At 38.3% G+C, this 24,229-nt stretch overlaps 1 protein-coding gene across 4 annotated transcripts in view; it reads right to left on the bottom strand.

Annotated features, from left to right (window-relative positions):
* Positions 1-24,229, bottom strand: part of bsnb (bassoon (presynaptic cytomatrix protein) b) — a 78,165-nt gene that overhangs the window by 18,014 nt on the left and 35,922 nt on the right. For 3 of the 4 annotated variants that reach the window (XM_019358825.2, XM_025907268.1, XM_025907269.1), the window contains exon 4: positions 2,030-2,794. In XM_019358825.2, coding sequence (XP_019214370.1) covers positions 2,030-2,794 — 765 coding nt within the window. The remainder of the gene's footprint in view (positions 1-2,029; positions 2,795-24,229) is intronic. The other variant, XM_025907271.1, reaches the window with a different exon arrangement.

Here is a 24,229-nt window from a genome sequence, read left to right as displayed (position 1 = left end):
TTATTTCATCCAGCTCATCAGTGACATTTTTATGAGCATTTTTGAAATGCTTAGGAGTAAAATTAATTTACTACACCTAATACAGATGAAATAGTCTCTAATAGTAATATATTAGAGAATAATTAACTTGGAAATAACATACCTATAAAGAGACAGTTCACCCCAAAATAAAAAAATATATATATATATTTTTTTGTTTTGTTCCTTAGCCCTGTAGTGCTATTTATTCATACTTATTGTTTTGGAGATATCAGCTGTATAATGTCTGCCTTATCTTAAATATAATGGCACTAAATACGCTTGCTTCATGGCGCACGAAGCACCAAAAAAAAGTTGTCTTGATACATGGGTTTTTTTGGGTGGCGGGCAAAAAAGGTTAATTTGAAAATTAAGGAGCTATGTCTCTTTCTAGAATGTATGACTGCACAACTAAAAAAAAGACCACCAACCTTGGTGGGAGTAGTTCATTCTAGGAACTATATTCTTTTTATTGAACTACAGATGCAAATAAAAAGAAACTATACATGCTGTCACACTGTCACAACCACAAGCCTCACAGCACAGGTAGATGTGATGCAGGTGGTGGATGCAGTGGGGTAGAAAGAAAAAAACTTCTTTGTGAAAGTAATTAGTGCTGGATTCACTATTTATTTAGAGTAACCAGGTCATGATATCGAGAAACAGACTTTATTAGTGTTGAGTTTTGAGCACAACTTGGTAAGTGGCAGTTAGCTCCTTGATATTCACCAAACTACATGGTGAAAAAAAGTGGGCAGCTTGTACTAAAACAGTTTAGATGGAAAGTCAGCACTATAGGCCAGAGGAAACATAAATTTGTCTTTTTTTATGTGTGAACTGTTCCTTCAATCAAACAACCATATATATTAACATTTTAGGTTAAAATCAACCCAAATATTTACACTTTATTTCTTTTTGGTTTTAGAAATCAGGCAAATTTGTAAAAGTTGCAATTTAGAAATATTTATGCATTTGTACTTGCGGGGAAAAAAAGACCAACTTAATTGCAAAATGTTTTTGTCTTATAGAAAAGAAAAAAGAAAACAAAATAGTTAGTGTCATTAGTAATGAATTATTTAATAGTTTATTATGGCTGTTGACTGTATCGTCTTGATTTGGGTTGAGTTTGCCTTTCAGCATTATGTACACACAGATGGATAAATACACTGACACAGCGTGACTATAACAGACAGTTGAACATACAAACATTTACGGACAAATGTCATTTGATTACATGCTTCATTGCCATCTTTGACGCATTCTCCATTGCATTCTTCCAACCGCTGAAGAATAACGAACATGCTTAGAATGCTTAAAATATCATCACGTGTCACATTGAACGAACACAAAAAAAGTTCAAGAAAACCTGCAAATAAAATAAAAGCGGACAAAACATGGCTGCAGAACGAAGGCATGATCTGAATGTAAGAAATGGCTCCTGAGACCAATGATGATGATGATAAGGATGAGGATGAAAATGACATAGATGGTGATGTTAAGGACATCATGATAATGAAAAGAAGTCCATTAAAAAGAAATCATCTCACTACTAAGTGAAGGAATTTCTGTATCTCTATCTGTTCTTCTCACATTTATTTTCTCCGCACGAGGTGACCTTAAAGTTGATGTCACCCTCCTCCGTGCCTTCTTAATGATGTCACTGGTCTTGATATCATAATAATTCCTAAATAAAACACTGATGCTGACAACTACCTTTTCGTGACAGCACTACTCTATGTTATGATATAGCTCCTTTAGGTAAAGATGTAAATATTTACAACTTAAACTTTGCTCAGGATTAAAGAGATAATTTGGTTAAGATAATGGTGGCGGAGTGGTGGAACAGATGAAGTTATGAAAATTATAATATGAACATAAAATCATAAAGAGCTTGATAAGCACAATAATTTAAAAAATGTAAAAAAAAGAACAAGTTTTAATGGAGCAAAATAAATAAAAAATGGTGAATCAAGTGGAACAGGTGAAGGCGAAGAAGTTGCAGGTAGCTCACTTCATGGTGTCTTGACTTCTGCGCATCTTCAGCTATCTTCGTGTCTTTTGGAGAAGTGACAGTCTCTGACAATGCCTTCTTTGGTGAGGCTTTGACGTCTTCTTTTAGAGATTTAGATGCAACTTTAGTCTTCTCCTGGCTTTGCGGCTGTTTGCGGGCCTGGTTGTTACCTGTGGGTTTAGACTGAGTAGGTATGGTTTTTGAAGGGGTGGAAGAAGCCTTGGCATTGCTGGGTGCAGCTTTACCAGGGGTAGATGAAGTCTTGGCACCAGAAGGGCCCTTAGTCTGAGCAGAGGGCTGAGCAGATACCTTTGTCTGAGTCAGCCCTTTGGCCTGGCTCGGGCCCTTCGTCTGGTTAGCTGGCTGAGCAGGGACCTTACTTTGAGCGTGTGACTGAGTAGGACCTTTAACCTGACCAGGTCCCTTACTCTGAGCCGTGGGTTGTGTTGGACCCTTAGCTTGGGAAGGTGGCTGGGTTGAACTCTTAAGTTGGGCAGAACCTTTGGTTTCAGAGGTAGGCCCAGCCTGTTTCACATTAGAGAGAGGGCCACTTACTTGGGGACCCGCTGGTTTCTGTTGTTGTTGAGGACCTGTGGCCCTGGGCCCTGATAGTTGATTGGGCCCTTTCTGTTGAGGTGGTTGTTGATTGGCTGGAACAGGTGACCGGGGGGATGCCATGGGCTGTGGAACAGGAGCCGGAATATCTCCCAAGCTTCCTGACAGGGCCCGCTGTGTCTGGCAGTTCAAGCATAACCATTCTTTCTTCTGAAAAACAAAAACAAGAGAGCAGGATTTAGCCATGAAGTAAAGAAATCAGATAGGAGAACATGATTTTGTAGTATGTACATCAGCAAAACAAATTATACACTAATGCTAGCAAAAACGACAATTTGCATTTTCTGCCACCAATAAACCTCAGGCATGATTAGGTGCTCATAGTAATATTTTCCAAAACACATTACTGGATTCTTATTCTCGGTGATTGATGGGTACAAGCATAAAGATCTGTCTGTTAGTTAGATAAATTAAATCCAAGTCATGTCTCTTCATAAATGTACACGGTGTGCTAAGGACATGCTATAGCAAGTATGAACAACTGAATATTTGAAAGCCTGTCCAAACAAGGCCTTTCATCTCCTCAAGAAGAGTTAATCATTTGACAGCATTAAGCACTCTCAAACAGAGTACACAGAGAAAGAGTGCAGCACGAATACAAATGAACACAACTGTTATTAGATTGGACGGGTGCAACAATCATCAGATCTTTTATGGAGCCCACAGCATCTGCAAGAGCAGCATTCACCCTTCACAGTCATCCTCACTAAGCCCTATGTTTGGAAAGAGGAGTGTGACACTGTTAAAAATCTAGTACAAAAGCCATCACAGACAGGATATTAACATAAACAGATTCAGTTTCAGGTCAACACAACACATCGATCAAACTGCTCAATGGAAAGAAATGGTTCGATTACAGGTAATGAAAGCTGAAAATAGAGGGGAAGGAACTATGTTTGTAACACAGCCTCCTGTTAATGACAATCATCTGTGCCTCGGGCCTGAAGAATGAGCATTCTTGTGTCACCGACTTGTACAACAAAACAAATAACCTCATAAACACCTCCATTGCTGATTACCATCTGCCCAAATAAATCATTTCTTTTATTGGTGTAATACTTCAAAAGCATAAATACAGAAGATGGAATTTAACAACATGCCCGGTAACAGCTAATAAATAAACAATGGTGGTAGGTGTGCAGTGACTGTATCAGAGGACATCTTTACCGCGGTGCAAACAGTCAAGATGGCAGACAAGGTTGCAAATAAAACATTTATTTTTAACGCACCCTTACGTTTTCATCACACTGCAATGATCAAATGGAAAAGAGAGTCATTGAAGTCACCGGGATGCTGTCTTTCCAGTCAAATTCAATTAAGGAAGGTAACATTAAGAAGAGATCCTCCTGAGTTATACAAATAAATGAGAAAAGCCCACATTCCACGTAAGGCAAAGAGAGACTGACAGAGACTGACAAGCATTTAGTCAGCAAGAAACGTCCTATCAGGACAATAGCGATCTTAATCTAGAGACCCCAGAGGCCAGCATTTGATAGACATGTCTCTAGCGATAAGGTCTGTGAGTACAACAGTCTGTCTTCTTTATCATTTTATACTAAACCTGTTTAGAGACATTGACCCGGCCCTGTGTAAGGGAGAGACTGATTGTTCTTCTTAGTGGTCCTTGTCTGTCCTCTATTAGATTCAGTGGCCACAATGAATGGTGGCCGCATGGTCATGGACACCCTAATTGAAAAGTAGGATTAAAAACAAACTATAGAAAATGCAGGTATACCAGTTCAACTGCTCATTAATGTAAAGATTAATTCAGCCAATCGTGGGGCAGCAACGTCAGAATATAGAACAAAGGTGACTTCAGTTACTTTGAATGTAAGACTACTGTGATTTTCTCTCACAACCATCTTTACACAGAATGAAAAGCGAACATATCTAATGAGAGGCAAGAGTAAGTCAAATAACCACTAATTATAATCAAGATATGAACATACACAAAACATCGAACTTTGAAGCAGAGGGGCTACATAACCAGAAGACCTCACTGCATGTCACTTCTGTCAGCTAAGAACAGGAAACTGAAGCTACAGTTCGCACAGACTCGCCAACGTTGGAAAATATAAGATTGATAAAATACTGAGTCTCGATGGAGCCTTTATTTAGCTTGAATCAACGATTCACGCTAGCGGTGGTATAATTGTGTGGGCGAGATTTTCCAGGCACACCTTGGGCCCCTACTAACTTATGATCATTTAAACACCACATCCTACCTAAGTATTGTGTTGCTGTCCGTGTCCATCCCTTTAAGATGTACCCATCTTCTGATGACTGTTTCCATCAACGTGTCATGTCACAAAGCTCAAACCATCTAGTCAAAAGTGGGTTTTTAAACACGGCAATGACTTCACTGTACTCCAATGGCCTCCACAGCCCCCAAATCTCAATTCAGCAAAGCACCTTTGGGATGTGGTGGAGCCGGGGATTCACATCATGGATGCTATCATGTCAATATGGACCAAAATCTCAGAGAAATGTTTCCAGCACCTTATTGAATTTGAGCAGTGAAGAATTAAAGCAGTTCTTAAAAGCAAAAGCAGGTCTAATCCAGTACTAGCAATGTGTCCCTAATGAAGTTGCACTAAGAGTATCAGTCTGATTCTTAATCGTGATCTAATATAATAAATTCCTAATATAATACATTTCTCATGTATGTATGATAGATAAATAAAGACATATATGTCTTATACATGTTGACTGGAGGCAATGTGGTAGTTTTTTAAATCCAGTTTTTCCATGTGGACTCTTTTACTATCTGCTCAGTGTAACTGACGTGTGAACACAAAATGATGTACAAATAATGGTTAGTGACATGTTGGCGTAGGTGTTAGTAGACAAAGCTACAGCTCACATTTAACACAACAGGATGAAAAGGATGAGGAGGAGGATGGGAAAAGAGGAAGGAGAAGGTGGTGCTGTAAGAATAATGATGGTGTTAGTGAAGACAATGTCTATACAGGATATAGGTATATAATATTTGCTATATTTAATGCTGTTACTATATGCTGTTTATAATAATATATAATTATTATTTATCTAAGCTGAATTATTATTTATGGGAGGCCACTAAAGCTAACATACTGAAATATCTTCAGTGTACCTACATGCACATCCCAGCAGACAGAGCAACAGTATAAAGGTGGTGAGACAGCAACGTCACTGTACATGTACATTTGTAAATGCAATAACAGACATATCAAATTCTAGCAGGGTTTACCTTTTTCCCTTTCTGCATGCTTAAAGAATGCGTGTGATTTTTCAAAGCATGATTACTGAAACCAAAACACCTGCAGCCAATATATTTACCAAGTGTCAGAAACCACATTCTCTGCTTTACACTCAGCTAATATTTTTAAAACACACGCTGCTTTACACTCAGATATAGCCTTCCAGCAGATTCTTTCCACACTGCCTACCTCAAAACAACACTGCATGCAGTGTGAATGAAGTTTCATGGCTTTATACACACGGGTCCCCTTTCGATTTTACTGTTCTTCAATTCAGCTTGATTTTATTTATTTGCATTGCACCAAATTACAACAACAGTTGCCTCAAGGTGCTTTATATTGTAAGGTATAGACCCTACAATAATAATACAGAGAAAACTCAAACAATCAGACGACGATGAGCAAGCACTTGGTGACAGCAGGAAGGAAAAACTCCCCTTTAAAAGGAAGAAACCTCAAGCAGAAACATGCTCATGGAGGGGCAGCCATCTGCCGCAACTGGTTGGGGGTGAGGGGAGGGAGGCAGGATAAAAGACACACTGTGGAAAAGAGCCAGAGATTAATAATAACTAATGATTAAATGCAAAGTGGTGGACAAACACACAGAGGGGAAAGATGTGCATGAAGAAGAAGCACCATCACTATATTTGCTTCCTTAAAAATCTCTTTCGTTTTTGTATTTGTGGTGTGTTCTCTTAAGAATACACATTTGGATATCTGTGTATCTATGTTTATAAAATGTATAAAATTAGCTGTAGTAGCTGCTGTGGCCTGCACACGGAAAAATGAAAACCCCCAAGTCTTATTTAATCTATTAAGTCAGAAAGTTGGCGATTCTTTAAATGTAATTAACTTAAAGGAGTTTTGCAATCTTTTTTGTTTTTTCATTGTCATCTTTTGCTAAACTTGTATGATGTTTTGTTGGTTTCACAATTAATTTGCAGATTTTTGCAAAAACAGCCACGTTTCAAAGATGACGCCTAATCAGTCAGGGGGAAAAGAGCTGTAATAAGTGGCAATGACCCAGCAAACATGGAACCTCAATAATAACTCAATTATGAAACATGAGTGACAAATTATGCAACTCCTTCCCTCAGAAATGATGCCATTTGAATCGTGAATAGTGTGAAAATATGCAGTGCATCTTGGTTAATGCAGCAGTAACAATAGTGTGGGCAGCGACATCATTTTTCAACATTAAGCAGGATAAAGTAAGACCCTGGAAAACACTCGGGTACACAGAGAAAGCAAAAACCACAGTGTATGACTGTAAGGTACTACATTATTTAACTTCACCTACTCAGTTTGATAAAGTCCGAAACCCAACAAAGTGCCTCAACCAAATATAACGCAGCAAAAATAGACGTGATGGTTACATTTAAAATCTATCTATAATGCGCTATTTTTGCTGGTGCTATTCCTCCGTACAAGATAAAACCTTTGTTAATATGCCCAAATCCTAAAGGAATCTGCTGTCTCAACTGAGACCACAAAGCGTGGATGGAGCTACTGGCATGCCAAACAGACGGACTTGCTTTGTTTTCCTATCTCTCAAGTGCTCTACTGAGAAGCTATATATAAACAGGTGCAGTGCTCTCAGAACTAGCCATCTGTGCTGGTTCTTTCACAACAAGCGACTGTGTGTTTGTGGACAGCTAGTACACGCTGCGACCAAGAGACAACTACTGAAGCTATGCAACAACAGCTACAGTGAAGACATGCTATATGAGTGTACCTGCATATACACTTATATGATCACACAATTAACCCAGCTAATAAAAATTCCAGCTTCTGAACTCTTGACTCACGTCTCTAACTTTCTCGAAACCCCATCTAATCATCCTTTTTAACCATATCACTTAAATGAGATGCTGAATAATATTTCTTTTCTATGGAGACGTTTTCTCTTCCTGCCATGTTGGAAGTGCCAAACTCTCCTCTTTGCTCCTGAATCAGCATAACATCACTGCGTGGGTGAAAGGGAAAGAGGAGCAAGGCCAAACCGGAGCAGGGAGTAGCAAATTATTCATGTAGAGTGCTTTAGCTTGTACAGCAGCGAGCGTTGTGGGCTGTGCTTCCCACCTCTACCCACACTGTGTGGAGAAAATCAGGTCCGTATAAAAGACCGAGCCTCTGTGCTTCAGAGACAGCCTTTTAATGCGTCTTGAAAACAAAACAGCCAATTCACTGTGGTAGTCTCCAGCAGCTCGATAAATATAAATTAAACTGTAGCCAAAAACTACAAAAGACACAAGTAATGAAATGTCCTCTTTAAGCTGGAAATAATTAATTCTGAAAACAGCTTTTTGTTACTTTTAACTGCAAAGTAACTGACATACCTCTGTGCTGTTCTGTTGTTTGCGTTTTTCATTTGCTGGAACTCTCATTTTTTTTAGGGGATTAAGTGTGTGGGGGTTTTGTCTAAGGACAGCAGGCTCAGTTTGTTAGTAGGATTATCCTGTTAGTGAGTTGATAACCTCGTTAAATGGCAGGTTAAGATTAAGTTATCTGATCAGTGGACAGTGTACTTAACATTCACTCTGATCGGTGATTCAGATTTAGCCAACAGGACTACACACTGATTATACATTTGTAATTACATGCATATAAAAAGCATTTAATGTTTGTTTGTATCTGCTACAGCTTACATGTGCCAACAAGTGATTTTTAGCAATGTGTTGACAGAACATGTTTTGAATACATTTTGGGATTGAACATGTGTCTTTCTATTACTCTCTACACTATACATAGCAGCTGTCAGCACCATTTAATTTAATGTATTTCTTGACAAAATCTAGATGTGTAAAATATTCTTATTTGATTTTTCTCTGTAAACCAATAAAAGTCACTGAAAAACCCTAGTGGTTATATGACAGAAGGAATGTGCACTGAAAGAGATTTGTATAATTACAAATACTGTAAGTATGTAATGAACACAACAGTTATTAGATTGGACGGGTGAAAGTATGATTTAAATTTAGACACATTTTTTAAGACTGCTCTCACTTCTACCAATATGTGCACACAGTTTGAGATTCTGCTTTGTAGATCATGTATTTCTAAATAACTTGAAAGAATATTTTCTTTGATTGAAGTTTGTCTGTTTGTATATCTTTTCCAAAAATTGCAAATTCTGGGACTGAAAAATCAATAAAGTCTGCACTTCCTGGAATGGCCACTTGAGGACAGCACCAAAGACCCTAACCCAATACCCTATATCCCACAGATAGGTCAAAATACCCATATTTACAGAATAAATAAACATATATAGCAGCCTGGTTCACAAAATAAATATATAAATATGTTCTGTACCACTGTGTCTGACTTGATTTTTAAAAAACATACCCATTTAAATTTTATTAACTCTAAAATTTGCATTTGACAAAGTTTAAGCCTCCACATTCCTGTATGGAAAGATCAGCCCTAATCTGTTAGAACCCGTGATCCAAAATCCTTTAGAACACGTTACGGGACCAAGTAAATTTCACATTTTTATTAACTCTCAAACTCAGAAATGCTGCTGCAGAACAGGGTCACCTTGTTACCTGAACAGAGATTTACAGATCTTGGTAAAAGACAACAACACGCTGCAGATGATTCACGGCAGGAAAGTAAATAAAAACCTATCAATGTAGACTGTTGTCTTAGTTTAATATGTAGGAATCAATTGTAGTAGAATATCTATTAATTCTTTCTTTAAATTTGTGCTATTTAATTTTAAAATCATTTCATATTCAATATACAAGTTAAATGGCACAGATTGCTAAACAGTTCTAACAGGTAAGTGCGATTTCATTCTGGCATGTAAGACCATTTGTATTGTTCCATTTGACTGCTATATTTGAGGATTTCAATTTGAATTACCATTACAAGACTGAATATGCAGAGAAATACAAAAATCTGACTGATGCAAAGCGGGAAGGGATATATGAACCTTTGCTTGCAAAGGATCAAAAACAACATTGACTTTTTAACAAGCTTGGCACATTCAGCAAAGCTTTGTGATTTCACTGAAAATACACCCCAAGAATAAAGAAGCATTTGAGAATGTTCCCCTCTCCAGGAGACCTATGACAAGGCAACCCAGTACTACGGCAAAATGTGTAATAGACACACCAGTCCACCGGTCCATGCAGAAGTTGCATTAGCAGCAGGGGGAGATAGTATGTTTAATTTAAGCCACAATGTCACTAATGAGCAAAAATTGTATGAAGTGCATTCTAGGATCCTTAATCGCCAGAAATTATAAAGCTACACTTTCCCATTATCATTTTCATATTGTCTTGAAATAAAATATCTCCTTCTGCTGTTACTGCAACTTCTGCGTGCGTGTCCTTTTCACGTTTTGGAGAGGCAAAGCGTGAAATGAGCACTGTGGACAAGCGTGTCAATTACACATTTTTCCATGATATCGTGTGAAACAAGATGAATGGAAAATACTGCTGGAGCTTCTGGAGCTTCAGTTTAAAAGCAAAGCGGACAATTTGGGCTTTTTCTCCTTAGCTCTGGACACATGCTGTAATGTCTGCAACACAGCCAACGTACTCATCTTTGTACATGGGATAACAAAAGAGTTAGATTATGGAGGAACTGGCAGTAATGCACTCAACGACAGGGACTGCAACAGGGAATTCATGGAGTTCATGCTCAATCATGTTGGGGATGAAATGGAAGAAAATAGGAATGTTGATTAAAAAGTGCTAAATATTGTTTTTACTATTCCAATTTCACGTTTCTATTGCCTATTTGTAACATCTACTCTTACCAGTCGAGATAAAAGACATAGAGAACAGAACTGAGTTCAGCTTATTGGTGTGGGCCTCCACAACAGTTTCCAAATCTGGCCACGTTTGGCACAATTTCCAATTTATTTTTTCAGAAGTCTGCAATCAAGAGACAATTTTGTTTGTTTGTTTAAACAGAGTGTTTACAGCAATTTGTTCCTCTCAAGAACAAGAGGGCCACGTTAAACTTTTAAACAGTTTTCAACAAATGAAACCAAAAATAATTTACATGATTGCAAATGACAAGAAATCCAATAAATACATAAATAAAATAGAAAAGCACAAAAAGCTAAAATTTACTTTCAAAAATGATGGGTGATGTCACAGTGGATACATCAATCTTTTAATATTAAGTCCATAGTTTTCTGTTAGCACTGTGTGCTAAATGCTCTCGTGGCCACTTAATCATTCCTGAAAAAACAATAACTGCGTTGTTCCTGTCTTACTCCACAGTTGCAGGTCTCTTTAGTGTATATTACTTAATATATCTAGAAAATCGAGGTGTAGGTAGGTGAGTCGTAACTGTGTGACTCGGACTCCGTCATGAGACAAAGGTGCATAGTGTGAACATGGGCGCTGTAGTAATGTTTCATCCATCCAGACAGCTCGCAGTCGGAAAAGCTGCCCTTTCACTGTCAAAATAATGAGCGATTGAACAGTGTAGGTTACCACAAGGAAAAGGTCAGACAGATTGATCCCATTCTCTTAGGTTGATCCCACTCTCACTGGAGGTTGCTGAGACATTAAAGCCTTGATCACTCACACAATGTGTGTACAGCATTTTTGTGCATCTATGGCTGCAGATGCACAAGTCTGTACTGACATTTTGGAGCATAAAGTTACAAAATAAAATAAAAAAAATCATGAAAAAAAACAACTTCTATTGATATTACACTCATATTTTAGCTTATATTACCCTGACAGCAAACCAGTAATATGGACCAAGACTTACACAGTGCCTGTAAATGACAACTAAAAGTACTTTAATAGTGCTTTTTTTTATTGGCGGCTCATTTACTTAAGGGATTGGCTTTCTGAATTACATACAATTACTTACAATCGCAAAGATCCGGTAAAACTCAAAAACAGCAACTCCAGGCAATAGAAGGATACTTGAAGTAATAAAAACCAATTATGAAGCACAAAAATTTGTCTTATTTTGAGACAGACTTACACAAAACAAGGGCAAAAAGGCATCTTTGCAGAAAGTCGTGGTAGTCTGAAATGAATACAATTATACGGATGTGGATACACTGAAGACCACTTGGGGGCAGCAGAAACACAACACTAATACTATAATGCAGAACTGGTGAAACTGGTTAGCAACCAGCTGAGCAGCAAACAACACTCAACATTATCCAGATCATTGGCAACAAATGTTTCTGTTCACCTGGTGAATCAAACAGAAACATTTGCCGTCCTTTTAGTCTTGTTTTGGTCTCCACCAACTCCTCAATGCCTTTTCTGAACAGAACAACAAAGCTCGGGGGGCACAAAACAATAATGACAGGTAAAGCCACACCAAAAGTTTGGGAGTGATAAATCACTCTGGAGTGAAAAAGCTTTACCATTGTTATTCAAGTTTTCACCTGATGCACTGTTGACACAAAAATATGAATTTAGAAGGATTTAAGTTTTGTCTTTCTCTTTGACAACAGCTCATAAAATTGTATGAGCACTTAACTAGGACACCAAATGTGCAAAACAATGCTGGATTATATGAAACAGCACACTGTAGAGTCATGGAAAAAAGCTATTCTAAGACCCAAGTAAAAATGTTCTAGTCCTTACCAGATCTTAATATTAGGTACCGGTGAATACAGTTCAGATTAGTGGGGCTTTAGTTCACTGAGGTTTGCAGGTATTTGTTCATGCACAGCTCTGATAAGTTCCCACCATAGCATCGCAATCAGGTTGAGGTCTGAACTTTTACTGGGCCATTGCAACACCTTGATTTATTTCTTTTTCAGCTATTCTTTTGTAAATTTGCTGCTGTGCTTGGAACCATTGGTTTGCTACATAAACCAGACAAGCTCTAGTGGTCTGACAGATGGCCTCACATTTCACTTTAGAATACTTCGGTATACAGAGTTCACGGTCTATTCAATGAAGTGCCCAGGTCTGTGTCTGCAGAATAAACCTCAATCATCACCCCTCCACCACTGTGCTCAACAGTTCATATGAGGTGCTTGTGCTGATATGCTGTTTTTGGCTTTGTCAAACATGATGCTGTGCATTATGGCTAAGCATCTCCACTTTGGTCCCATCTGTCCAAAGCATATAGTTCCAGAAGTCTTGTGATTTGTTTGTTTTCCAAACCTAAGCTGTGCTGCCAAAAGAGCAAAGCCTTCCCAAAAAGCCATACTTTGTGTTTTTCTAACGGCACTGTGGTTAGCATTCACATTTTAGCCAGCTAACTGAGGCCCGTTTTGTTTTTGGTTTTTTGTAGTTTCTCTGAGCATTACACAGTTTAACCTTGGGAGTGAATTTGCTGGGACATCCACTCCTGGGAAGATTGGCAGCTGTCTTGAATGTTTTCCACTTTCTGAATAATCTTTCATACTGCAGAATGATGGACTTCAAATTGTTTAGAAATTTCCTTAAAACCTATCTCAGATTGATGGACAGAAACAATTGCTTCTCTAAGATCACTGCTGATGTCTTTTGACCTTGCCAATGTATTAACACACCTGAATGATCCAAACTGCCAAAACGTCTGATTTTATAGAGGTGAACACACTTGCTGATGATCAGTTATCAAGTGCATTTGATTAGCAGCTGATACTTAGACTCTTAACCCCTATGGAAACACTAAGGGAGGACTTAGCTTTATCTTAAATAAACAATGAGTGTAATGTGGCACTTGTTGTTGTTTCCCTAATTTTGAAAAATTACTTTTAAAATTGCTGCCTAATGTGGCTTTAAACTGGCGCTCGTAAAACCTTAGAATTTTGAAAAGGGTCTGCTTTCTTGTCATAACGGCAGCAGATCGTTAATATTTCATCCTTTTTTCCTGTTTTTACCCTCTTTTACAAAACCAAGTTGACAATTAGTTTCATTTTGCATATTTTATTTAATCTGCAAATGAACTAATGAGTGCAATCTCTAGCTTTCTAAGCTTTTTTGACCATGCCAGCCTTCAGAAAGATGTGAGGACAGTTAAAAAAAAAGGGGGGGCGGTCCATGAATTTAAGACTGCTTCAAAAGCAGCCGTTCATATTTCTTTTTGTTTAACTGTACTGAAATAGCTATGTGTGTGCATGTAAATAACGTCAAACCTAAAGACCAAGCTGCTGGTGAGGTGAGATATGTGTGGAGAGATTTAACCATCCCTACCCATGGAGGGAGCCAGAGTGTGCACAATTTCAAGGAGAGAAATGGAGCCCCTGTGGGAGCGTACACACCCACACAACAACATGAACGTGCAGAGCTGAAAAACGAACAGTACACTCACAAACTCGCATTCGAGCATCCTGCTAAATATTGCACTTAGAGTAGGCTGCGTGTTTAACAGCAGGGTTTTTAATTTTATCCTGGCTCTGATTCCCTGCACAACTGGTGCTGACATCTGCACGCCCCTTTCCCACTTTACTTCTGACACACTTATACATGCACATCAATCTACTTTAATATGCTGGACAAAAAGAAGAGAAACACATGCGCAGGCAGCACTGTGTTCAATTTACACAACTTCTGTATACACCTCTTACTGTCAGCCAGTTCCCAGCGGGAGTCTGTCCCCCACATGGTCTCTCTGCCAGGAACTAGAACACAAGCTGTGAGCAAGAAATGTCAACTGTCATTAGATGCACTCACACATATTTTAGGTGCTCATTACGAGAATGAAAGGAAAGGCTCTATCCCGGACATATCCCTATCCTATCCCATTTCAGGTGGCCATTCCTTGACACAACTCCTGGTTTTTGAATATTTAAACAGCACGCCGTGGCTAATATACAAGCAGAGGATAAAGCCTGACATTTGTTATTGTTTAGCAGATGTGAATTATAGTGGCTGTTTCCAAGCCAAAACAAAAACCGCAAAGGGGGAGGCAATGGTAAAAGAAAAATACTAAGTTGTGCAAGGGAAGTGAGGAAGTGGAAGCATGACAGCTAGTATTAAATATTCTCAGAAACACAGTCACGCATCGTGTGTAATCCTCCTCACCAAAGTTTTATTTAAAAATGTCAAACTTTGCCTATTGTCTGTTACATATTAGTTATTTCCAAGTAATTCAACAACAGCTTTGACATCTTTCCCCAACAAAACTGCCTTGGTCACTGGCTGAATATCAATTATTTGTGACAAAGCAGAACAAAAGCAGTGGCCACGTCAACCATGAAAGAAACTACAGAGTACTGAAATTCAAAGCGTCGCTATGTAGCAACAAAGGCAGCAACCATCATAATAATCCTTCACGTTCTGTGTCTCGCAGAGATTAATGAGGCATACGACGGAGGAGGTCATAATTAATTCGTAACAAGTGAAGGTCATGGGAGCAGAGGGTCAGTGTGAATTATTAAGTAACACGTGCACAGGGGCGAGCTGCCAAGCAGGTGTGAACAGGGTGAGCCTACGTTGACTGGGGAAATACATTACACACAGTTTGGTGCCCAGACATGTCGACACACATATGATCAGTACCAGCAAAGGTGTAATAAACCCAGAGACACGCTACATATGCACTCAAATAACAGAGACTTATATTGAAAAAGTTTGTGCTTTATATATAATTTATCTATATTTCTATAAAAGCACTATTAGATTATATTTCTAATGTGCAGCAGGTCAAGATACTAAGTGTGCAATGGAAAGCGTGACTGAGCACATGTCCCAGCAGTGTGCCAGGCAGTGCCACGACTGTGACATGTCAGTAAGAGTCAGCAGGTATATAGGTCAATCCCCTGGGACTCCTTCAATGGGGACACGTGGTGAAGCTTGTGGATTAGAGAGGAAATGAAGGATCATCTACTGAGCAAGCAAGACTCAAGTACAGTCGCCGTCAGTCATATACCATCCAACACAGAGGAATGGTTAAATAGTAATGACAAGGAGTTTTGCAGGTCTTCACATTATGAATGAATGCTGTTGTTTCAGTATTACAAGGCCAAACTCCTGGTAGTCACTGAGCTGATTTTAGATTGAGAATAAAGGCAAAGGTTATACTGAGAGTGTGAATGCTGAACGCTGTTCAAGTTAGAAAAATACAAGAAGAGACTTATATTCAATGTAAGACAGATGATGTAGCAGGACTGTCCATACTTGAAGTACTGCAAGAGCCTTGCCAGCAGTTTTCTATTTGTAGACGTGAAATGTAATTTACACTTACAAATAGATAGTTATACTTTATTTATTTTATACACTTTATAAGCTTTTTTATAAAATGACTGTCAGATCCACTGTTATTGCAAAGTCCCACTCAGCTAAACAAATCCCTGAAAGATTAAATTCACTACCCAGAAACCTGGCTCTGACATTAAAACCAGCTAAGATGATGCACAGTTCACCTGGTAGAGCAGGGGCCCATATGAAAACAGGCTACTGCAGGGGCCTGGGCTTGAGTCTGCTCCAGACAATTTCCTGCATGTCATCCCCAGCAGACTGATTGGAATATGATTGAGTTGCAGGCATGCTTTTATCCACAAAAGCACTGGATAAACAGATGAGTCAAAACGACTAATTTGTCCCCTGTGAACCATGAATGTGCAAGATTTCACGTTAGTGTCATGCAACAACCATTACTGTCAGTAAATGTTTTAATGTGGACACTGGTAGAATAACTGACTAAAAATTAGCACTCATAAAATGGCTAGTCTGGCAGAGTCATGCTTAATGTAATTAAAGTAAATACAGCCAATATATCTATTTTTTGCATAGATTGTGCATTTAAGCAGACCATAATGGCTTAATAACTTCACCACTAGCTAGACAATAACATGACCAGTGTACAAACAAGCACATTACCAAGGTGCTAAGAGTGCAGGATAAATGTTTTCCAAAACAGTGGCACTCTATATGGGAAATAACTTTCTATGAGAGGGGGACTCATGGCCTCTCCAGCAGAGTGTGTTGCTGCAGGACAATAGTGCGTCATCTGCAATCAATAATGTGTGTCTCTGCTGTCCCTCCAGGAGCTGCGCAGCACTAGGTCAGGTCATGTTTCCTGCTTTTTATTTACATATTCTGTCTGTTTCTATTCATGTCAGCAGGAACAACAGGTGCTTTTTTTTGCCCAGCACACATGCGGACTTATTTGATTGGTGAGGAAATTTTGCCTCAGCAGGGAGCTCGAAATACAAAAGTGTCCAAAATGTATGTTTTCAGACACAAATGTGAGCAGGGGATTGTTACCACAACCCTTTTGCCAGGGTTTTGTGAGTGTGAATAAGCTTTTCTTTAGTATTACATGCGCGTTTGTTGTGTTAGGTGATGTCTGCTTTGCAGCTGTCATTTTAACAGGGGATCTATGTACTCCTTATGGGCCACATTATTCTGCAGCATAAAGTCTTGTTTCATTCCACTGCTGATGACAGACAGATCTGCCTCTTACTCAAAACCTTAGTGTACTCAGTCTTAGTCATTGAGAGTGAATTATATGAAAACTTGTGACTCAGTAACTTTATCTCAATCAACGTGTTCGTAAACATAACTGCTTTGACACTACTTTTAAAACTACTGGCTATTTCTGCAAAACCCTACATAATAACCACAAATCCTAACTTCAAATGTGAAAAGTATTATAATTGCATTATATTATTATAGGGTCTCTACCTTATAATGACACGACTGCTTTTGTGAACGGGTTCTATATAAATTGAATTGAACTGAATTAAAGTGAACTATGCATCTCATGCAAAAGAAATCAATTATTGCTAGACTCTTTGAACTTTTGCTCTTAAAAAATGTTTTGTGTCAATTTAATATCCACAAACTAGTAACTGATTGAGCACTAACAAGAATATCAGTGAAAGACACTGTGAGGCTTTGGCTCGTTCTGTGTTTCAGGGCAATGAAATTTTGTGAAAAATAAAATATTGATGTGTAGTTTTTTTTAAAAAGTGCATTTTCTTTTGTACCCACCTAGGCATTGTGGGTCAGGCCATAACTGCAGGCACATCACATGGAATATTGTCCTGGGCTCACCTGCTTGTCCTGTGGAGTGCTCTGTTTGAATGTACAGCACTCCTGTTAAACTGCGGTATAAAATTACAAGTTGAGTGCCAAGCAGAGAATTTGCATCCAAATTACAACAGTTAGCAAACGTATTAGGTGTACGTGTTTATAGTTTAAGAGATACTTCTTCAAGCATCACTTTAAGCATTCAGAAAAAAAGGCTTGAAAAGTCCAAGGATTTTGCTCCTCTCAATTGGCCGTCCTTTTAAATGTGATCTTATATCGTCTTTTGTTGTGGCAAATCTGTAAGTGCTTGTGGAGACAGTTTTCTGTGACTACAGGATTTCGGTTGCCCTAAGCTCAGACTCATGCTGTCAAGCTCTGTGCTGCTCTGCCTGCCTGCCTGTCTCATTAGCTATAGCCTGCATAGTACCACCAGTAGTGGAATGTACTTAGGCATTACACTTCTCCAAGACATTTTTTACTTCTACACTACATTTATCTAATGGCACTAGTGACTAGGTTCTTTACACTTTTTTCATATAAAACATATAAACCCCTTATAAAATATGTACAGATTAATACAATTCATACAAAAACAATCAACATAAATCAGATTTATTGTTTAGTCTATTGACAGATAGCTGTCAGTTATTTTGATAACGATTTAGAGCAATCTTCCAACGCAGCTAGAGCACAATTCCAATATAATCGATCTAATAATTGTAAAAATATTCACAGTGCTTTTGCACTGGGATGAATCATACATTTAACTGTTAAGTGAATACTTCCCCCACCAACGACCAACACTCAATAGGGATCCCACCCAGTGATTTTAAGCGAGACACTGCTGGGTTAAGTAGTAGCTCAACCCAGCAAAGTGGTGGTAATACATAACGTACATAACGTGTCAGACAAAGATGTCATTTGTATAGTTTTGCTTCCATATGCCACAACAGTGGATTTTATATTTAAAAATTAGCATTTAATTAAAGTACAGCTTTAATTCAAGGAGTTTAAAAATTTTAGCATTGTTTGTTTGCACTGTTCAACAATTCTAGCCTTTTTTTTTTCATTATGTCTCCTCTTATCAGAGGCTCAGAATTAATTTAACTGAGTTTCACAGCCAGCCGAGCCTTGTTAATAGTTGATTCTGTTATAGCTTTACACTGTGAAGTGTAAATAGGAGGAGATCATCATTAGGCTGAACAAACAAAATAAACCTATCAGGAATGTACTGACCAGTTAAAAAACACCAAAAGGCCTGAAAGATGACAGAAGACAACTGAAGAGTATGATGGCAGAATTATTTTCATGGTTAAGAAAAATAACTTCACTAGATCTAATGAAGTCAAGAACACTCTGGGCGTGTTATTGTCAAAGTCTATAATCATGATACTACTTCATGAATGGAAATACAGAGGATTTATAACAAGGTGCAATCCGCTGGTTACAGTGATTCTGAAAACAGTTCTTTGGACAGAAGCAATCAAGAATAATTTGTACCAGGATGATGGGGAGAAAAAAGTATGATATATCGCATAGTTTGTTAAATATGGTGGAGGCAATGTTATGGCATGGTTTCAGTTTCAGTTCAGTTTCAGTTTCAGAGGCAATGTTATAGCATGTATGGCTGGCTAATTGAAGATGTGACTGCTGGTAGAAGTATCAGGATGAATTCTGCTCTCTGCTCAGACTCAGCAAACTGATCAGACGGGACTAAACAGTGCAAACAGAAAATGACCCAAAGCACACTGCAAAAGCAGCCCAAGAGTTCCTCAATGAGATATTCTTCAGTGTCAAAAACAAGTCAGCTAACCTCAACCCACTGAGATCGGCATATGTTTCAGTTACTAGTAACAAGTAGTAACAAGTGATGGCACCTGAAGTAAAGGTCTCTCAACATCTCAAGTAAGTAAGTAATATTTAGTATGTTTATGTTTATTAATGTGTATTAAAGTGGTCACAAAGTGCTTAAGAACATGACCTGTTCTTAATGTAAATAAGAAACATAAATAAGTGCCATAAAAAATAAAAATAAGTTAAGATACAGAATACATTTAATTAATGAAAGTATCAACAACAAACAAAAACATGGTTAAACAAAAACTTTTTAACTACTTTTGTACTGCATTTGTACACAGGCCTTCATTCAATGCAAATGATTTTCACCAAGTATTAAAACAAATAATTATAATTTCAAATTATGTTAGTCTGTCCAATTAATTTTGAGCCTCAGACAATAGGGGACTGCATACAAAAACGGCTGTGATTCCTAAATAGTTAATTCAACACTTCTATAAAACCCCTCGAATTAAAGGGGTGTCTTTGTGGTGGTGGTGTGTTTGTCCAACCAATTACGGACTTGACTGTATGTACACATTTATGCATCAATTATTTACAGATTATCATACAAATATACAATTCAATCATCTCAATTTATATTTGGTATTCTAAAGACATCTGCAAATTCTTTTATGCGCAGACAGTTACAGAGCTCTCCACACAAATAATTCTGCAACAGTAACACTCCTCATACTCTCATTTAGTTTCTTACCAGCTTGTCTGAGATTGGTCAATATTTGTTATATCTTCATGAGGACAACACTTTTTTATTTGGTCCTTTTTAAGATAAGTCAGTTGTCCACTATGTGTTGAGCCTTCTGCTGAGAACTTATGTGCCTCATTTTCAACTTTTAGTGGACAAAGTAATTGTCAGGTCTTGCTTTCTTTGGCTTGTTTAATAAATAGGAGCGTTCATTTCATAAGGTGACCTACAAAAAGGAGTAAATTCCCTCGTGTCTCTCCTGAATCACTGCAAACTCTCATACTCAGCTGGCTCAGCCAAAATAGCCTGCACCACTTAAAACTCGTACAGAATGCTGTTGGACGGATTCATCTTCAGGTTGATATAAACCTGTACAGACATGGTACTGTTTTTAGTGTTTTTATTCATATTTAATGCTTCATGGAAAGTCCTTTGCAGTAATAACTGGCCCTACTGACTGACACAAAGACATTGGGCCTTCTTCACTCCTCACTTAGTCTGCAGCTCACTGAAGGATTCACTGGTTCACGAGTTGTTCTTTTTCCTCCCCACTCTCATTTTCCACCATAACACAGAGGTTTGATTTGTTCTTTATTTTATTGTTTTTCTTTTAGTCTGTAGCACTTCCTTTCACAGTTTGGTATTTTTTGTGAACTGCAGCTTGGCCTTTTGTTGTTTTTGTTGTTTTTGCCAGACATTTTCTGATGCATTTCCTGGTGAATCCTCCAAGCTTATAATTACAAAGTCTTATTTTAGTTCCTGACCAAGTGACATGTACATGTACATCTCCTACTTGCCTCCAATCACAAAGTGGTAGCTCTTCCTGTCTTATTCCACTTATCCATCTTTAGAAAAGAAACATATCCAGCTCTTGTTTCTGATCATTTTTTTTTTATTTAACAGCCAAGTGTTTAATAAATTTTTTAACTGTCACACTCTTGCCGCTGTGCAGGATTCTCAAATTAAAGCCGAACGTGGAACTCTAATGTAGTACCCATTATTTCGTTTTCAATTTAATCTCCTGTAGCACAGACCCCGAAGAACAAAATGCCCACATGCTTACAGTGTGAACTGAACGCATTGTAATATAAGGTAGGGGGAAGGACATATTTCTATAAAAAGCCAGTACAGTAATAATGCTAATCTGTCGCCTCCACCCCTGCTAAATATAACTCAATCATCGTGACAGATTCTTTCAGTCCACCTCTTTCATCCCTAGAGGACAAGAACAATCTAATATCCTCCTTCTTACACTTGAGGAATTGTAAGACAGCATTCAAAGGATGACTGAGGCTGTTCTGAAGGCAAAAAAGGCATCTGACTGTTTCATTTTTTTCTTTTTTTCTTTCCTTTCACAGTTAAGCCTTTTAGCCCAGCTCTGTTAATTTGCCCTGAGAATATTCAAGATGAATTGCAGCATTTATCCCTCTGCAATCTTGCTTTAAAAGCACCCACAGCGATGCCATACAGCTCAGCTTAGTTTAGTGAATGCACTACTCTCTGTGGCCAAACTGTCTAACGCAGTCAGTACAATAAAGTCTTTGATGTGTCTTATTTTCACCTTCCTTCACTGCCCTCTTCTGTGATTGCGCAGCTATATTTCTTGACTTACTCACTGCTCTGAACCTTTGCAGGATTTAATCAGCAAACAGACTTAATGTCAGCAAGATAATAAAGACACAGAATTGCAGTGTGGCCAAATGAGATTAAGTGAGATGCATGTACTAGTTGATAAGCGTATAGTCTATCTGCGGTAGCATCATACAGAAGATGGGTTATGCCATGAAGATTAAAGAGTCAGATGCGCATTTTGCAAAAGACCTCGAAGGCAAATAAAGAATAAAGGTGGTAACAAAAACAAAAGTCACACCTCTAACAGTATTTCTGTTTTCCAAAAATGTTAATCAAGCTGCTGTCAAGCAAACCTATTTTACACTGTGGTTGGCAGCCGACGCTAGTCATGCGTCTCATCTTGTCACATATGTCTGTCCCCAGGACAAGTTAATCAGGCTGTCTGCTAAGTCCTGTTTTATTTTAGATGAGTTTCTGTTACTCCTGCCGGAGAAAGCCACAGCTAGCAGTCAAGCAAATAAAATTTATGTACCTCACATAAGACTTCAAAACAAGTCACTCAAGCTGTAATCTATCACCGGAACATAGTAAGATGACAACTTTAATGGAACACGTCCAGCAGAAATATGTCTGCTAATTCTACAGTAGGCTCACGTGCAGGTTGATGAGCCATCTCATATGCATCCGTTTAATGACTGAGTCTGCAAGGCAGTATGAAATGTGGCTATTAGAAGTGTATCTACATACTATATAGATATGATCTGGCACAATTTAGATAGGATAGACGAGTCTTAATGAACAATTTCAATTAATGAAAAGGTCCACAATGAGACACAATGTGTGCTTTACCTTAGCTGTAGATAACCTGGGCTCAAACAAGATAAGTTGGATTAGATAAGAAAATACTAAACTTCACACATGTGACAAAATGTCCTGGGGAGAAAGTTTATGTAACAAAAAGTTGCAAACTTCTTTCTCATGATTATACATTTAAGTAATTCAAGAGGCTGATGTGTCCATATGAAACACAGTATATTAAATTCATTGCTTTCCCTGAAGCCTCACCAGTTACCAGTGGAAGGGTGGCTGTCAAGAAGCCATTCATAACGCTTTAAAGTCCAAACCATGAAAATGGAGTGTTTATTGAACCTTCTGGTGATAGAAAGATATATAAATTTGCGTATGAGTTTAAATTTGTATCATATTTGCTACATCAGACATTTTAAAAAATGTATTCTGTAAAAATGTACAGTGCAATTCATTTTGTTTTTTTCAGAGGGAAAAAGAAAAATCACATTAATGATGTAGGAGTCTCAAAAGCTCGCAAAAACTTGCGTCAAGTATAATATACTTGATTTTAAAGGGTTAATGGGGGAAACAGAGAAAAGGCTGAGGTGTGCCAACTTAGAAAACAACTGGACTGAAAATCAGCAGCAACAGATCTGATGCTGTGATGAATCCAAATTTCGAATTTTTGGTTTAAATCATCATCAATATGCACAGAGGAGCTCAAGAGAGAAGTACAACAGTGAGTGTCTACAGCCATCTGTAAAACACGGTGGAGGCTCTGTCATGGTTTGGGTCTGCATTTCAGCCAGTGGTTTTGGGGATCTGTCAAACTTTGATCCACCATGAAATACAATCTCGAACGCATCTGATTGGCAGTGGCTTCACTTTTCAGCATGAGGATGAGCCAAAACACGCTGCCAATGCAATAAAAGCATACGCGGTTAGAAACACACAGTGGAACACTATCAGTCATGAATTAGCCTCCCTAGAGCACAAACCTCATTGTTATTGAAACAGTGTGGGATTGGCAGCCAACATCCAACGTGCTTTGAATGTACTTCAGGAGACCTGAAAAACTGTTCCTGATGACTTCTTAAAGAAATGACAAGAAAGTTTGCCGACATTGCCCTCTGTTTTTCCCTTTTTATACTGCATTTACATGTATGTTTGCACATTTCTCTGCATCTATTTCCCATATCCCCTGGTAAAATATAGAGGCACAAGTGGTGGCTCAAGTCTTTTGCACATTTCTGTGGCATCCTCTCAACAGGGATCAACTCTCCAACGATCAAAACAGAAAATACAATATCAAAAAAAATATATCGAAAAAAACACAGCTTCCATCTCCCTCGGCAGCAGAGTCCCGATGTCTTCATTAATGGAGACAGTAAGAACACCATTTGTTTAGAAGAGCCTAAAGGTCCTCAGGCTGCTTTTGCTATACTTGTTGTTGTTGGGATGCTGTTCAGGGCAGCAGCCCAGACCCTCACTAACTGATCTGGTCATTTCCAGAGCTGCCCGACAGCTGCAGCACTGAGAA

The sequence above is a fragment of the Oreochromis niloticus genome, linkage group LG5, assembly GCF_001858045.2.
Source record: "Oreochromis niloticus isolate F11D_XX linkage group LG5, O_niloticus_UMD_NMBU, whole genome shotgun sequence".
Lineage (NCBI taxonomy): Eukaryota > Metazoa > Chordata > Actinopteri > Cichliformes > Cichlidae > Oreochromis > Oreochromis niloticus.
This window is presented reverse-complemented; position numbering and strand designations above follow the sequence as displayed.